Genomic DNA, 18,296 nt, shown 5'->3' with positions numbered 1-18,296 from the left:
CAGTGATTACGGTAAATTGTACAAAACTAATCAGCAGTAAGAGAAAAGTCATTATCACTCTGAGCATGTTCACATGCTAATAAGTATAATGGGAGCTTGCCACTCTATCCAATTGCCTCCCACACCAACCTTGTGCCATAGTGGAAAAGCTGCTAGTAAGCAGGACACAAGTGATCAGGCTAGAGATATCCCAGGCCCAAGCTTTTCTGGGCCCAGCTAAGCATGTGCTTTCTGCTCCTTCATGCGGTCTAGGGCTCACTCTTAATCAGATAAGAAGTCCACTAAGGACCATCCAAGTCCAGAGAATCCTGCAACTCTTTCTGCAGCTTACCTTCCAGATGCATTTCACCATCAACACTTTGTTTAGCTTTCTCTATGGGAGTGGAAGAGAGGCATCTGCCAGTACCTCTGTGGATCCATGAGGCTATTTTGCCCAACACTTCTGCCATGTTACCCACCGGAAGCTGCTTGGGTACAGCCCCTTCCTCTGCAAGGCTATGCCTTTCCGAGGAACTTGAAGTCATGTTCTTGAGAGGTCCATGCATGTGCACAGGTGGTGGGTTCTTGGATGCTAGTGGTGTTCTAGTGGCAGGGTACTGACTAACTCTCTGATGGTAATCAAGGAAAGCTTTTTCTAAACATTTGGCCTCCTGCTCTAGTTCTTTCATTCTTGCCTTGGTGGTGGCTATAAACTCAAGGTCAGAATCAGGGGAGCTAGCATCCGTGTTTGCACATGGATAATTTGTGATTTTTGGTGTGACTGTGCCTGACATCAGCTTCTCCTGTTTGAGATTTTTCAGGAAATCCCTGCTTATTTCACTGTCAGAAGATACCATCAATTTGATGGCAGAACGAGGGAACAGAGACGTTTCTGCATTGCGGTATACTTCATTCTCCAGCGCTGTGGATTACAGAGATGATGTGATAAATGAGCAGAAAATAAAATTCAAATATGCAAAAAATAGAAAGATGGCAAGGGCATGATGAGAGGGAGGGTGAGTGTGTGAGAGAGTGAGCGCATATGTGAGAGAGTGTGTGTGGACATGAAGGTGGACGACTAAACCCGAGCAGTGCAGAGATGCAGAACAGAAGTTTCTTGTGCTGTGGACAGGAGCAGCTGGCTACCGCGGTAAGCTGCCCTTCAGGGCGCTTCTCCCTGTGCTCCGGGGAGGTCCCACCATTTTGGAAGATCCCAGGTCTTCCCTGGAAGAAGGCAGTGGGAGTGGCTAGGGCGCAGCAACCTGAGCCCACCAGCGCACCTGGCACCATCGGACCAGTGGACCTCTGTGTCAATACAGACCAGTGCACAGTAGTGGAGCTCCCAAAGTGCCAGTTGCAAATGCCACAGACAGTCCGGAGCCCAGCACCATCCCCCATAGTAGCAGCCCTGTCAGATTCTACATAAATCCCCCCAAAAGCAACAAAGCTGGGAGCAGACATCAGAAGGCAGACACCAAGGCAACAGAAGCACAGACCAGTAGCTGAGACCCATCCCCTAAAACTACAACAATAGCTGAGGAGTTAAACCCCATAGGGCAGCAGCACTCCTCAGCTGCCATGGACCTGGGACTCCATAGAGGCCCGTGCAATCCAGTAGCTCAGAAATGCAGTGGGAAGTCAGAGCCCTAGAGAGACTGGTGCTATCCAGCTGCCTGCTCTCGGGACCTGCAGGGTTCAGGGCACCAGACAGGCCTGTGCGATTTAGCAGGTACTCTGCTATCCAGTTACCTGAGACACCTGCGGGATGCTGAAGCACCAGAGAGGCCTATGTAACACAGCAGGAACTGTGCAATCCAAGAACCCACTGGACCTTCGGGGTGCTGAAGTACCTGAGAGACTATGTGTCCTAGTAGGGACTGTGCCATCCAGTTACCTATGGGACCTGAGGGGTGCTGACACAACAGAGAGGCCTCTACAACCCAACAGACCATAACACAGGCATAGAGCTGGGACCCCAAAGAAATTGTGCCATCCAGTTACCTGCGGGACCCGCAAGGTGCTGGGGCACCAGGAAGGCCTATGCGACCCAGCTGTGCACAAGACAAGCATAGAGGATGCGAAAAATAGAAACGCAGTGAATAGAAGCTAGGCAGACGATCTCCCATGACGAAATGGGAATTATAACTGAAATAGACAAATCCTCGAGAAAAAGCAACAGAAAAGCAGCAGGACAGGACCATATAACCAGGGACATTGGAAGGATCTGTGGGGGTGCAATAGGGTGGTGGGCTTGGAGCCCACAGTCAGCAGAAGTCTTAGCTGCAAGCAGCACTCATGGGCAATAAAGACCAAGCGCACTCCACAGTGCAGAGAGACAGAACAGAGCCCTAAAATAACCACAGGGACTCACATGGGGGCTACGGCAGAGGGAGGAGAGACTATGCTGGATGGAACTCTGGGGACACCTGGGATTTGGAGAGCACTAAGAGTCTTTGCTGAGTTAAGGCCACAAAAGACGGTAGCCACTGTGCTCCTTCCCCAAGCTGTGGGGAAAAGCAAAGCCACCCATTGGAGATTCAGCCTTTCCAAGATGAGGCAAAGAAATGCAAATTAAGGCTCATTAATAACCAGCATCTACCCCACCCTCTGGAAATCCTCTTACGCAGAACACCAGGGCTACATTCCAAGGCACTGAGTAAATGAGAATACTAGCCACCAGGAAAAAGCAAAAGGTAACTGAACCTTTCCAGGGCTTGCAATTCTATCCAGGAAAGTAAGACTTGACAATGGTATTTAATGTGGGCCCACCCAGGCTCATCCAAACCCAGCAGAGGGAGCCACAAACAGCAGAACACCACCACCCAAAGGGAAAACTTGGCAGGCTCCAAAACCCAAAGAGATAGCGAAAATTGTGAAACGAAACAAATCCCAAATGAAAGAATAATAGAACTCCATTGAAGATGAGAGCAATGAAATGCAGCTAAGCAAATTATCAGAGGTAGAGTTCAGAGCCATGATCTTGAGGAAGCTCAACAGCATGAGTAAGGACATCAGCACCATGAGTAAAGATACAGAAACATTAAAAACCAACCAAGTAGAAATGAAGAGTGACATAGCAGAAATTAAGAACACATTGAAAGGACTAACCAGCAGAGGACAGGAAGCTGAGAACCACACCAGTGAAATAGAATACAGGGTAGCAAAAATCAACCAATCAGAAGGAAAAAAAAACAATTAAAAAACAGAAAGCCAGCTTAAGAGAACTGTGGAACAACTGCAAACCTAACATTCATATAATAGAAGTCCCTAAAGAGGAAGAAAATGGGAAAGGGTTAGAGAATATATTTGAAGAAACAGTGACAGAAAACTTTCCTAACTTGGTGAAGGAAGAAGGCATTCAAGTTCAAGAAGCACAGAGAATACAAAGTAGAAAGAACCCAAACATGCCCACAACAAGATATATAGTAATTAAAATGCAAAAAATTAAAGAAAAATAGAGAATCCTAAAGGCAGCAAGAGATAAATAACAAGTTACCTAAAAAGGAACCCACATAGGGCTCTCAGCTGACTTCTCAACAGAAACACTATAGGCCAGAAGGAAGTGGCATGAAGTAATCAAGGTCATGAAAAACAAGGATCTGAATCCAAGACAACTCTATCCAGCAAGGCTATCATTCAAAATAGACGGTCAAACAAAGAGCTTCACAGACAAAAAAAAAAGGGAATACATTAGCACCAAACCTGCGCTTCAGGAAATGTTAAAAAAAGGACTGCTGTAATTAGTAGAAGAAATAGGGAGAAAAATAGAACTACACTAAACAAAATTGGCAATAAATAAGTATGTATCAATTATCACCTTAAATGTGAATGGTATGAATGCTCCAATAAAAAGCTACAGAGCAGCTGACTGAGTAAGAACACATGACTCACATACATGTTGTTTACAAAAAACCCACCTCACAACAAAAGACTCACATAGGTTGAAAGTGAAGAGATAATCTCACTTATATACAAAATATAATGAACATAACAGTCTGAGGAATGCGGTAGACCCAGAAACATAAAAGTAGGGTATAGACTGACAACCCTCAGAAGAGGTGGGGGAGGAAGGGATAAACCACAGAACTTATATGCATGTAAACATAACCAATGGATATGGACAACAAAGCCAGGATCGGGGTGGAGGGTATGGGGAGGAGGGTGCCAATGGGGTAAAAAAGGAGAAACATTTGTAACAAAAATAAAATTAAAAAGTAAATAAAATAAATTTTAATAAAAAAAAGAAAGTGAAGGGATAGAAAAAAATCTTTCAAGCAAACAGAAAGCAAAAAAAAAAAAAAAAGCTTGGATAGCAATACTCATCTGATTAAGGAGATTTCAAAATGAAGGCCATCACTAGACACAAAGAAGGACACTACATAATATTGAAAGGATCTTTCCAACAGGAAAATATAACCTTGGTACACATATATGTACCCAATTTAGGAGCACCAACATATATTAAAAATATTCTGGAAGACTTCAAAGGAGAAATCAATAGCAATACAATCATGGCAGGGGACTTCAATAACCCACTGACATCACTGGATAGATATTCTAGACAAAAAATTAACAAGACTCTAAATAAAACACTAGATTAAATAGATTTAATAGATATCTACAGAGCATTACACCCCAAAATCACAGAATTTACATTCTTCTCAAGTGCACGTGGGACATTTTCAAAAACAGACCACATGTTAAGGCACAAACTAATTCTCTACAAGTTCAAGAAGATTAAAATCATATCAAGCATCTTCTCAGATCACAATGGCATGCATCTAGAAATCAAAAGCAATAAGAACATGCAAAGACATATGAAAACATGGAGGCTAAATAGTATGTTATTGAACAATGAGTAGGTTACCATGGAGATCAAGGAAGAAATTAAAAACCCTCACAAGAACACAAAACCTCTGAGATGCAGAGAAAGCAGTTGTGAGAGGAAAATTCATAGCACAATAGGCCTACCTCAAGAAACAATAAAAATTTCTAACAGAATATCTAACCTCACAACTTAAAGAACTAGAAAGCAAACAGAAAGAAAACCTTAGAGCAAGTAGAAGGAAGGAAATAGTAAAGATCAGAGCAAAAATAAATGACATGGAAATCAAAAAATAATTCAAAGGATCAATGAACTGAAGAGCTGGTTCTTTGAAATGATAAATAAGATTGATGGACCCTTAGCTACACTCACCAAGAAACAGAGAGAATCCAAATACAGAAAATCAGAAATGACAGAGCAGAAATAATAACTGACACCACAGACATAAAAAGGATCATTAACAAATATTATAAGTAATTCATAACAAATTCAACAATATAAGTGAAATGGACAAATTTCTAGAAACACATAGTCTCCCAAAACTGAACCAGGAAGTGAAAGAAACCTTGAACAGACCAGTAACAACAAAAGAAATTGAAGATGTAATCAAGACTCTCTCGGCACAAAAAAGCCCAGGCTCCCATGGCCTCATGGGGGAATTTAATTAAACGTTTAAAGAAGAACTACTATCCATTCTCCTCAAACTATTCCAAAAAATTCAAGAAGGAAGACTTTAAAACTCGTTTTATGAAGCCAGCATATTTCGAATTCCAAAACCTGAAAAAGACACTACTAAAAAAGAAAACTACAAACCAATATCACTGATGAACATAGATGCCAAAATCCTGAACAAAATACTAGCAAATCAGATCCAGCAATACATCAAAGAAATTATTCACCATGACCAAGTGAGATGCATCTAAGCAAGGCTGGTACAGTAGTCACAAATCAATGTGATACACCACATGAAAAAAATGAAAGATAAAAAGTCATATGATCATATCAATAGATGCTGAAAAAGAATTCGACAAAACCCGGCACCCATTTCTGATAAAAATGCTCACCAATCGGCGAATGGGGGATCATATCTAGACATAATAAAGGCCATATATGAAAGACCTACAGCCAATATCATACTCAATGGGAAAATATAAAAACATTTTCCTTAAGAACAGGAACAAGACAGGATGCCCACTTTCACCACTCTTATTTAACATAGTACTGGAAGTCTCAGCCACAGGAAGAAAAAGTAAAAGGGATCCAAATGGGAAAGCGGAAGAGAAACTGTCATTATTCTCAAATGACCTGATACCATATGTAGAAAACCTCAACTACAACAAAAATTTACTAGACTTAATAAATGAATTGGGCAAAGTAACAAGATACAAAATTAACGTCAAGAAATCATGGCATTTTTATACACCAATGACAAAATCACAGAAAGAGAAACTAAAAAAAAAAATCCCATTTACCATGCAGCAAAAAAAATTAAGATACCTAGAAATAAACTTAACCAAAGAAATATAAGACCTATTTGCAGAAAACTACAGGTCACTGAAAAAAGAAATAGAAGAAGATATAAAAAAGTGGAAGCACATACCTTGTTCATGCACTGGAAGAATTAACATCATTAAAATGTCCGTATTACCCAAAGCAATCTATAGATTCAATGCAGTTCCTATCAAGATACCAAGATACACAGAACCAGAACAAATACTTCAAACGTTCATATGGAAACAAAAAAGACCTTGAATAGCAATCTTAAAAAAGAAGAACACAGTTGAAGGAATCACATTACCAAATTTCAGATTATACTACACAGCCAGTGTAATCAAAACAACCTGGTACTGGCACAAGGCATATAGACCAGTGGAACAGAACAGAGAACCCAGAAATGGACCTAAGGCAATATGCTCAATCAATATTTGACAAAGGGGGCAAGAGCATATAGTGGAGTAAGGACAGCCTCTTTCATAAATGGTGTTGGGAAAATTGGACAGCTATATGCAAAGAAATGAAACTAGAACATCAAGTTACACCATACACAAGAATAAATTCAAAATAAATAAAGACTTAAATGTGACTTGTGAATCCATAAAAATCCTAGAAGAAACTGTAGGCAACAAAATTTCAGACATCATACTCAGCAGAATTTTCACTGATCCCTCACCTAAGTCAACAGAAACAAAGAAGAAAATAAACACATGGGACTCCATGAAATTCAAAACCTTCTGCACAGCAAAAGATACAATCTTCAAAATGGAAAGGCAATCCTCTGTATGGGAGAGCATCACTGCTAATGATATATCAGATAAGGGGTTAATTTCCAATATATATAGAGTGCTCATAAAGCTCAACAAAAGGAAGACAAAGAACCCAATTAAAAAATGGGAAGAGGAACTAAACAGACACCTCCCCAAAAAGGACACACAAACGGCTAAGAGACATATAAAGAAATGCTCAACATCACTAATCTTCACAGAGATGCAAATTAAAACAGCAATGAAGTATCACCTCACACCTGTCAGAATGGCCGCCATCAACAAATCATCAAACAACAAGTGTTGGTGAGGGTGTGGAAAAAAGGGCACTCTAGTACACTGCTGGTGGGAATGCAGACTGGCGCAGCCACTATGGAAAACAATATGGTGTTACCTCAAAAAATTAAAAATAGAACTGCCATTTGACCCAGTGGTCCCATTTCTAGGAATATACCCTAAGAACCCTGAAACACCAATCAGAAAGAATATATGTACCCCCATATTTGTAGCAGCATTATTTACAATAGCTAAGATCTGGATCAGCCCTAGTGTCCATTAGTAGACGAATAGTTAAAAAAGCTGTGGTGTATATATATACAATGGGGTACTATGCAGGTGTAAGAAAGAAAGATTTCTTATCCTTTGAGATGACATGGAGTGACCTGGAAAGTATTATACTAAGCGAAACAAGCCAAACAGAGAAAAAAAAGTATTATATGATCTCACTTATTTGTGGAATATAATGAACATAACAGTCTGAGGAATGTAGTTCCAGAGACATGGAAGTGACATACAGACTGACAATCCCTAGAAGACTATGTGGTGGCAGAGAGATAAACCACAGAACTTATATGCACGTATGCATGAACAATGGACATGGACAACAAAGCTGGGGACAAGGTGGGGAAGGAGGGAGAGAGGGTAAACAATGGGGTAAAAAGAGAAACATCTGTAACAAAAGTAAAAAAATTAATTAAAAAAATAAGAAACATAAAAAAATAAAAATAAAAGATCACAGAAAATGTATTTAAAATAAAAGAAAATTCAAATATGCTTGGAAATTTTTTTGAAAAACGAAAGGAGGTACTAATAAAAAGAAACATTTACATTAAGCCATTTCTGAAGCCATGCTGATACTGAGTTATTTACTGGCCTTTATTGAGAACTTTTATGTAGCAACCATAGCTTCACATGCTGTCTTTCTTAATACCTGATATTATTTCATAATCCATAATACACAGTCTTGAAATCCAAAAAACTCTGAGAACTGAACATTGATTCGTAATTTATTTGGTCACAAAGCCTAAGCAAACTTGAGACCTGAACTGATGCAAACCCATTCATAATCTTTATTTATTCTACCCAGCACAGATAGTCAAACATCTGACTGTACACTTGGTTTGCTAAAGGATGATTCCCCAGAACTCCCAGGGCTGTGACAAATCCACTGTTGGGTCCAAGAATCAGATAAGAAAGTGAGGACCTACAGTTATAACAAGTCTGGGACCTCTCCCTCCTCCCACATTACAGATTGGGGCTGAGGCTGGGTCACACAGGTAAAAAGGTGTACAGATACTGGAAATACCTAACACAAGCCAGTCCATGTACAGCCATTCCATGTGGCCGCTGCTCTCCAGCAATGCCTCCAGAACCATGCATGTGTTTGAAAAGGTTCTATCCTCAAAATATTTTTCATCATTGGAGATCACCATGATTTCAGCTGTGCGCAGTTTGGCAAATAGACTTGTTGAGAGAAAATAAGGGTCAAATAGATCCTTTCCTTCTTTGGTTAAGTTTATTCCTAGGTATCTTAATTTTTTTTGCCAGGATGGTAAATGGAATTGTTTTTTTAGTTTCTCTTTCTGTGAGTTCATCATGGAAGGACCTAGAGAGTATTATCCTAAGTGAAACAAGCCAAGCAGAGAAAGACAAATACCTCATAATCTCACTTATTTGTGGAATATAATGAATATAACAGTCTGAGGAACAGGGTACACCCAGAGACATGGAAATAGGGTACAGACTGACAACCCTCAGAAGAGAGAGGGGGAAAGGGGGGAGGAAAAGATAAACCATAGAACTTATATGCAGTATGCATAACTGATGGACACGGACAACAAAGCTGGGGACAGGATGGGGGGGATGGGGAGAATAACTAAGATCTGGAAACAGCCCAAGTGTCCCTCATAGACAAATAGATAAAAAAGCTGTGGATATACACAATGGAGTACTATGCAGCTGTAAGAAAGAAAGATCTCTTATCATTTTAGATGACCTGGAGGGACCTGGAAAGTAGTATCCAAGGGAAACGAGCCAAGCAGAGAAAGACAAGTATCACATGATCTCACTTAATTGTGGAATATAATGAACAAAGCTGGGTATGGGGTAGAGGGTATGGGGAGGAGGGTGTAATGGGTAAAAAAAAGAAGACACATCTGTAGCTAAAATAAATTAATAAAAAAATTTTTTAAAAAAGAACTGATGAGGAAAGAGTGCAAATGGGAACTGAGGAAGGTTCAGCATCAGGAAGCATGAGAAACCAATTCAACTGCTAACACACAGAAAGTTCCTTCTTTCTGAGCTTGAAGGCAGCAAAAAAAGTACACTTCCTATGAAGCAGGAAAGGCCAGATATGCATCCTCAGTGAAGACATGCAATAACTTGATAGCAGCAACCCTTCCGAGTGTCTGATGTGTCCCAGGTGCTCCACTGGGATCCATTTCATTTCATCTTCCCTGTGGCACAGGAGATACTCTCATCCCCATTACACATGAGGAAACTGAGGTTCAAGAATGTTAAATGTGCCCAAGATCAATCAACTAATTTCAGAAGCGCAGTACAAAAACAGTATATATAATCAATGTGATTTACAATAATGTAACATAAACCACCCTGCTTCTCTCTTATGCTTACTCATCTCTTGAGGAACGTGAAACAGCACTGAAGAGTCAGATTGATCTTATTATTGGAGGTACAAATACAAAAGAAAAGCCTAGGTCCACAATGAGTTTGAGGTGCATCATCACCACACCTTTCTTATTTGTGGTATGAGGTTCTCTCAAGCCATGGGACACCTGTAAAAGCAAGTCAGGTTAGCTGATGACTTCACTGGTATTCCTGAAATGAATAGGAAATGTACTTTTAAGATGACATATTTCTATGGCTTTCTTTGCTACTATGAGAATTAATAAAATTTCAGTGAGTAATGATATTCCCACAAACATCAGAAGTTTTACACATACATGCACACACTTATAGGTTAAAAATGTCTCTAACCTGTCTGGGTTTGTTTCAGTTGGAATTTTAAATCAGCCACCTGCATAGTTAATGTCTTTACAGAGGCATCATAATCTAATATTTGGGCCTTCAGCTTTGCAGAATGCTCAATCTGAAAAGATTTAGAGAAGAAAAAGAAATCAGTATAAAAGAAATCCTCATCTACTTCAAAAGGAACAAGTCTCTTATTGGGCTTATTCTCTTTTTCTGCTTTGCCTATTCTAAGCAGGTTTGTCTGTGATCCACAAGTCCCTAGAAAACAACAAAGTACACAAACATATTTCCCACCTCCTTTTTCATTCATCTCAAAGAATAGCTACTGCAGGGCATGCGGCAGACACCATAAAGAGATTGTCAATATTTATAAGTTACAAGGAGAGGATCAAGAGACACTAATAGTGGGCACCATCAGGACTTGGACAATTTTGTGTGTATGTGTGTTTGCTTTCCTCTGGATTTTATTACCATTATAAATATAAAGTCATACCTTCACTCCAGGATTTTCTCAGATAAGAAAGATAATCTTAGCATATTGGAGGAGTAAGTTTTTATGTTAAAATTGATCTGATTTACGCCGGTGTGACATATGGCAAGTTTACACATGTACAAAATGGGCCGGTCTAACACCTGGCAAGCAGAGTGCAGTACTCACTTCACTTTGCAGCTGTTTGTGCAGAGCTTCCTTGTGGGTTTCGAATTCCTTATGCTCCAACACGTTAGCAGTTCCTGCTTTCTTTAATTGTTTCTGAGAATTTAGCAGCTCAGGAGATGGCTGAGCTATAGCAAAGAAGGTAAAAAAGCCCGGTGATTACCAACCATAAGTTTTCTCATTTCACGTAGCAAAAGCAGCTAAAGAGATTTTAAATTGCTTTCTTTTCTTTGTACACATGTAGTTAATATCTATTAATTCTAAAATGGACTAAGAGCAATCTTGACTCACAGATTTAAGAATTTAATGCATGTAAATGTATATTTCACTTTTCCTTGTCCACTCCAAGTGAAAAAATTATTTTCAATCCTCAAATTAACTTGAACATCTGCCTCTTTTCTCTGCCACACACAGAAGATGTAGAAGGAGCCCTCATCCAAGCCTGCTGATTACCCTGAAGTCCCATCTGATCTGTGCTTCTGTCAGCGGCACTCAGAGTCCAGGCAGACAGCAGATCGAGTTCCCCCATTTCAGTCACTGGAGGACCCTCAATTAAAGGCAACTCATGTAAGGTAGCCACAAAAGATGGTATAGTTCCCTGGGCTAGTAGAGGGGCCATACTGTAACACTCCTTGTGCCTAGAGGGTCAGGGAGGAAAGAATCCCCCAAAATAGAAAGGGGTGGCTCAGGCTTAAGAGCACAGTGAGAGGCCATCCCGCAAAGCACTGGGATCATGCCTGGCTGAGAGGCACAGGACCAGCCCAAAGCCCACAGTAGAGGTGTAGGAGGTACAGGTATGTTGGGAAGGGGATAACAGCAGCCTCAATCTCACTATCATCCCTCCTTCCTGGCCTGAAGGTGAACCCACTCACTAAACCTGAGCAGCAGAGAGCAAAGGGAGACTGGTACAATCCAGAGAGGCAGATTTGTGCAGTTTAAAAGTATTTCTTCTTAATGACACTAGTAATCATGCAATACCAATAGCAAGCAAAAAGCAAATAGCAAAGTGCTTCTGCAAACTAAGACCTTAATTTTATAAAATTCTCCCAATTGAAGCCTCCCTTACAGGTACAAAACAGTTTCACAATACTAAGCACATACAAATTACAAAGACATGCAAATCAGAAAAGACATACGGTTTAAGAGATGAAAGTTGTCATTTCTGCTCTCTTCCAATTGTTGTTTAAGTAATTTATTTTGTGTCTGAAGCTCTAGTTTCTCTTCTTTTAGCAGTGAATAGTCACTCATCTCTTTTATCTTTTCATTCAGCAGGTGGTTTTGCTTTGTTATCGCCAAAGACTGGGCCTTGAGAGACTCGAGCTCAAGCTGGAATTGAAAAAGTGAAACCTGTATTGGAGCACTGCTTGCAGCACTGCTTCTGTAAAAGCTGGCTGGCTGCTTTGAGTGGGGAGTCCCACTTTAATTCAGGTCCCTCAACAAGTCTGGCTCCCTGTAGTAAGAAACCTGACTACAACCACTAAAGTCCTTGTTTGCCCAAGAGTTGGGGCAAGGGGACATATATCCAACTTTATACTTATGTAGTATCCTGTCCTACAGAGTGCTTCTGATTAAGATTATCACCCTGTTTTCCATATACAACCAAGATCCCAACAGCAATCACAGACTGTAGCAATATATGCTTTTAAATACAAAAAGGTGAGCTATCACAAACGTGCTGTGTGTGCTGTCTTTTGCACATCTCATGTTTGCATACAAAAGCTACAAAGATCTCAAATAATTAAGTCGTTACAGCAGCAAAAATACATTTTATATGCAGAATGTATTTAGGTAGGTAAAGTTCCAGCTCTGTCCTTCAGATAGCATAAATAAAAGAACAGAAATGAAGTCACAGTGGCATGTGAAAAACCTGTAAGATTCTGATGAAATAATAGGAATTTTTACCTTCTGCTATGAGAAGGAAGAAGAGGCTGAGGTAGAAACTAAAATGTACTGGCCACAGTTATGAGTTCAACACCACATACTGTGGACAACATCTCAATGTTTAAAAAACTTGTCAGGAAGCACACAAGTAGTAAGGGAAAGAAATGACACAGGATTCAAGCAAAACTCTAGACCCCAAAGGACGTACTCTCCCTATGCTTCTCTATGAGACTAAGATTAAAAAGAATTGCTTAATTAACTTAAGTTCGGCCATCACGTTTTAGTCAAACAGTAAATAGTCTAAACGTATCAAGAGGATGACACGCTAAAATTTCATATATTGCCTAACATCAATTTAAAAAAATATTACAGGCTTAGTAATTACCTCAAGTTCTTTCACATGGTTTGCAGGATGACTGAGTTCTTCCTTTCTTGAATTAACAGTTGTGGGCTGCTCTTGCACAAGTACAGCTTTTTTTGAAAAAGGAAGTCAACCAATTACACATCATATTTTCCAGTGAACAAAACTCATTTATGCACCATTTCATTCATAGCAGTGCTACTAATAAGAGCTAAGATCTAGAAACAGCCCAAGTGTCCATCCGTAGATGAGTGGATAAAAATGCTCTGGTAGCCCAGCCATTGGAGCATTATCCCATGGACTGAGGGGTCCCAATTGAATTCCTGGTCAGGGCAACATGCCTGGGTTGCAGGCTCATTCCCCAACAGGGGGTGTGCAGGAGGCAGCCAACTGATGTTTTGCTCTCACATTGAAGTTTCTCTCTCTCTCCCTTCCTCAAAAAAAAAGTTGACATACATTTATACAATGGAATACTATACAGCTGTAAAAAAGAAAGATCTATCCTCTGAGATAGCATGAATGGATTTGGGTAGTATTATGCTAAATGAAATAAGCCAGTCAGAGAAAGATAAGTATCACATGATCTCACTTATATATGGAATCTAATGAACAAAATAAACTGATAAACAAAACAGACCCAGAGACACAGATTGAGGAATCTCACAGGGTAGGGATGGGGGTAGAAAGAGATAAACCAAAGACCATATATACATATATATATGTATATATACATAACCAGTGGACACAGACAACAGAATGGGGAAAGCTGGGGGCAGGCAGGAATGGGGTAGAGAGAGAATCAATGGGGGAAAAAAGGGCAGACATCTGTAATACTTTCAACAAAAATGATAAATTGAAAAAACTCAGAAGAGGCCCTGGCCGGTTTTGCTCAGTGGTTAGAGCATCAGCCGGTGGACTAGAGTCCAGGGTTTGGTTCCTGCTAAGGGCACGTACTTTGGTTGCAGTTTGTCCCAGGCCTGGCTGGGGCCATGTGGGTGGCAACCATTCAATGTGTCTCTCACGTCAATATTTCATTCTCTCTCTTCCTCCCTTTTTCCCTCCTGTTCTATCTGAAGATAAATGCAAAAATGTCCTTGGGTAAGGGTAAAAAAATAAAATAAAAAAATTAGAAGAGAAAAAAAAATTTAGGGGCAACATGTCAAACCTAATAACTATTATTTCATAATCTAAAATAGCAGATGTCAGAGTCAAAAATCAGCAGGGCAAGTAAGAACTAAGCCCTGTTACCTAAAAGGTGATAAGAAGTTAGTCAAAATGGTCACATATGTGGTGAACTTCCTTCGCTACAGACACCAACCAGTCACATCATATTCAAGAGCTCTCATGCCAACAGATCTGAATTTCCTTAAACACAAAGATTTGTCTCCTGATTTTATAGTCACTATTTTGTCATTTTCACTTCATCTAATACAAGTCTATACAGATATCAAAAACTAATTTGCTTACTACATACTAATCCCTAAAGAAATATTAGTCTTCACAAGATAGTCACAAAGGAGCAGTCACACCATGGGCGACCTTACAGGTCAATATCAAGTATCCAGACCTGGTTTACTCCAAGAATTCCTTGGAAATTTCCTCTAAAATTCAACTTCTTGTCACAGGCAAGAAGTTCCAAGAAATGTACTGAAATGTAAAATACTGGAGAATAATTATCCAATTTTCCTAGTACTGTGCTACTATATATAACAGTTTTATGTCAACTGAAAAAATTATGAAGCATAAAAATATATTAGAAGTAAAAGAAATAAGGAACCAGGTCACAGGAAGAAAAGTTAAAATAAAATTTCCCATAAGCATAAATATAAAGTCTTTCATGCTTAAAACCAGCATGAGATATCATACTTCATACCTATCAGGATGGCTATCACCAATAAATCAACAGACAACAAAATGCTGGCAAGGATGTGGAGAAAATGGAATCCTCATACACTGTTGATGGAAATGCAGACTAGTGCAATGCTATGAAAAACAGTATCAAGAGTCCTCAAAAAAAATTTTAAAAGTGGCCGTATTATTCAGCAATTCCATTGCTTGGCATATAACCAAAAGCCCCCCCCTCCAACAAAAAACCCACTGTATTAAAAAGACATACATTTGCACCCCCAGTAACAGCCAAGATTTGAAAGTGACCTAGATGTCCATCAAAAGATGAATGAATAAAGAAAATATAGCATATGTACACAATAAAATATTACTCAGCCATAAAAAGAAGGAAATCTTGCCATTTCAGACAACATGGATGAACTTAGAGAGCATTACGGTAAGTGAATTAAATCAGACAGAGAAAGACAAATGCATGATTTAACTCATATGTGGAATTAAAAAAAAATTCAATAAACAAAACCAGACTCATAAACATAGATAACAAGGTGAAGGTGGTCATAGGCAGGAAAAAATTCTAAATACTCTACTTCCTGTCAGGTCAAGGGTTATTTATTTATTTACTTTTTATCACCGTTGAATTTTTATTTATTTTGAAGTCAATTAGTATGTATCTTTTCAATAGTAACTGTTTATGACCCTCAGGCACTGGTGAACTCCCAGTAGGAACACAATGGTTGGTTCATATCAAAAACTCTGAACCATGTATTTTCCAAGCCTTTCTACAGGGGAAGACTCTATTTTTTTTTTGAAACTGTAATTGCTTTTTTAAAAATTATTTTGTTATTAATTAATTTATTTTTGTTACAGATATTTCTTCTTTTCCCTCACTGATTCCTCCCTCCCCCTCCCATTGGGCCCTGTCCATACCTTTGTTGTCCATGTCCACTGTTCATTCATACATGCAAATAAGTTCTGTGGTTTATCTCACCCCCACCACCTCCTTTTCTGAGGAATGTCAGTCTGTACCCCACTTCCACGTCTTTGGGACTACCTCTTTCCTCAGACTGTTATGTTCATTATATTCCACAAATAAGTGAAACCACGTGATACTTATCTTTCTCTGCTTGACTTGCTTCACTTAGGATAATACTCTCCAGGTCCCTCCATGTCTTTTCAAAGGATGAGGGATCATTCTTTATTACAGCTGCATAGTACTCCATTGGGTATATGTACCATGGCTTTTTTATCCATTTGTCTACTGATGGACAATTGGGTTATTTCCAGACCTTAGCTATTATGAATAGTGCTACTCAGACATAGTCTTTCTGATTGGTGTTTCAGGCTTCTCAGGGTATATTCCTAGAAGTGGAAACACTGGGTCAAATGGCAATTCAATTTTTTATTTTTTTGAGGTAACACCATAGTGTTTTCCACAGTGGCTGCACCAGTCTGCATTCCCACCAGCAGTGTACTAGAGTCCCTTTTTCTCCACTGTATCAACAACACTTGTTTGATTATACATTGATGGTGGCCATTCTGACAGGTGTAAGGTGACACCTCATTATTGTTTTAATTTGCATCTCTCTGATGACTAGTTATGTTGGGCATTTCTTCATGTCTCTTAGCTTTTGTATGTCCTGTTTGGAAGAAAGGTGTCTATTTAGTACCTCAACCTACTTTTAACTGGTTTCTTTGTTGTCCTTTTGTTGAGCTGTATGAGCACTCTCTATATATTGGAAATTAACCCCTTATCTGATGTACCATTGGCAATTATGCTCTCCCATACAGTAGGTTGCCTTTCCATTTTGGTGGTAGTTTCTTTTGGTATGCAGAAGCGTTTGAGTTTGATGTAGTCCCATGTGTTCATATTTTCCTTTGTTTCTCTTGCCTTATGTGATGTATGAATAAAAATTCTGCTGCGTATGATGTCTGAAATATTGTTCCTACATTTCCTTCCAGGATTTTTATGGATTCATGAATTACATTTAAGTCTTTTCTCCATTTTCAGTTTATTCTTGTGTATGATGTAAATTAATGGTCTAGTTTCTTTTTTCTTTTTTGCATGTAGTTGTCCAATTTTCCCAAAACCATTTATTAAAGAGGCTGTCTTTACTCCACTGTATGCTCTTGCCCCTTTCTCAAATATTGATTGAGCATATTGCCTTGGGTCTATTTCTGGGTTCTCTATTCTGTTCCATTGATCAATCTGCCTGTTCTTGTGCCAGTACCAGGTTGTTTTGATTACAATGGCTTTGTAGTATAACCTGAAATCTGGTAATGTGATCCCTTCAACTTTGTTCTTTTTCAAGACTGCTGTGGCTATTCATGGTCTTTTTTGGTTTCATATGAACGTTTGAAGTATTTGTTCTAGATCTGTGAAGTATGTCATAGGTATTTTGAAGGGAACTGCATTGAATCTATAGATTACTTTGGGTAGTATGAACATTTTAATGATGTTAATTCTTCCAATGCATGAACAAGGTATGTGCTTCCAGTTTTTTACAACTTCCTCTACTTTTTTCAATGACCTGCAGTTTACTGTGACTAGGTCCTTTATTTCTTTGGTTAAGTTTATTCCTAGGTATCTTAATTTTTTTGCTGCATGGTAAATGGGATTGTTTTCTTAGTTTCTCTTTCTGTGAATTCATCATTGGGTATAAGAATGCCATCGATTTCTTGACATTAATTTTGTATCCTGCTACTTTGCACAATTCATTTAGTAAATTTTTGATGGAGTCTTTGGGGTGTTTTACATATAGTATCATGGCATTTGTGAATAGTGATAGTTTCACTTCCTCTTTTCCAATTTGGATCTTTTTTTCTTCCTGTCTGACTGCTGTGGCTAAGACTTCCAGTACTATGTTAAATAAGAGTGATGAAAGTGGGCATACTTGTTTTGTTCCTATTCTTAAGAAAAATGCTTTCAGTTTTTGCCCATTGAGTATGATGTTGGCTGTAAGCCATTCACATATGGCTTTTATTATGTCAAGATATGATCCCTCTATTCCCAGAATGCTGAGTGTTTTTGCCAGAATGGGTGCTGGATTTTGTCTAATGTTTTTTCCGTGTCTATTGATATGATCATATGATTTTTATCTTTCATTATCTTTATGTGGTGTGTCACATTTATTGATTTGAGAATATTGTACAAGCCTTCCATTCCTGGAATGAATCCCACTTGGTTATAGTGAATAATTTTTTGATGTATTGCTGTAT

At 39.0% G+C, this 18,296-nt stretch overlaps 1 protein-coding gene across 4 annotated transcripts in view; it reads right to left on the bottom strand.

The window, feature by feature from the left end:
• Positions 1-18,296, bottom strand: part of LOC118643112 (oral-facial-digital syndrome 1 protein-like) — a 77,286-nt gene that overhangs the window by 11,178 nt on the left and 47,812 nt on the right. For all 4 annotated transcript variants that reach the window (XM_036281020.1, XM_036281016.1, XM_036281018.1 and 1 more), the window contains 5 exons: positions 13,257-13,342; positions 12,127-12,316; positions 10,994-11,118; positions 10,342-10,453; positions 332-901 (listed from right to left, as the gene is read on the bottom strand). In XM_036281020.1, the coding sequence (XP_036136913.1) occupies positions 332-901; positions 10,342-10,453; positions 10,994-11,118; positions 12,127-12,316; positions 13,257-13,342 (1,083 nt within the window). The remainder of the gene's footprint in view (positions 1-331; positions 902-10,341; positions 10,454-10,993; positions 11,119-12,126; positions 12,317-13,256; positions 13,343-18,296) is intronic.

The sequence above is a fragment of the Molossus molossus genome, unplaced genomic scaffold (genome assembly GCF_014108415.1).
Source record: "Molossus molossus isolate mMolMol1 unplaced genomic scaffold, mMolMol1.p scaffold_m16_p_30, whole genome shotgun sequence".
NCBI classification, from domain to species: domain Eukaryota; kingdom Metazoa; phylum Chordata; class Mammalia; order Chiroptera; family Molossidae; genus Molossus; species Molossus molossus.
Note: the sequence above shows the minus strand (reverse complement) of the source record. Positions and strands in the feature narration are given on the sequence as shown.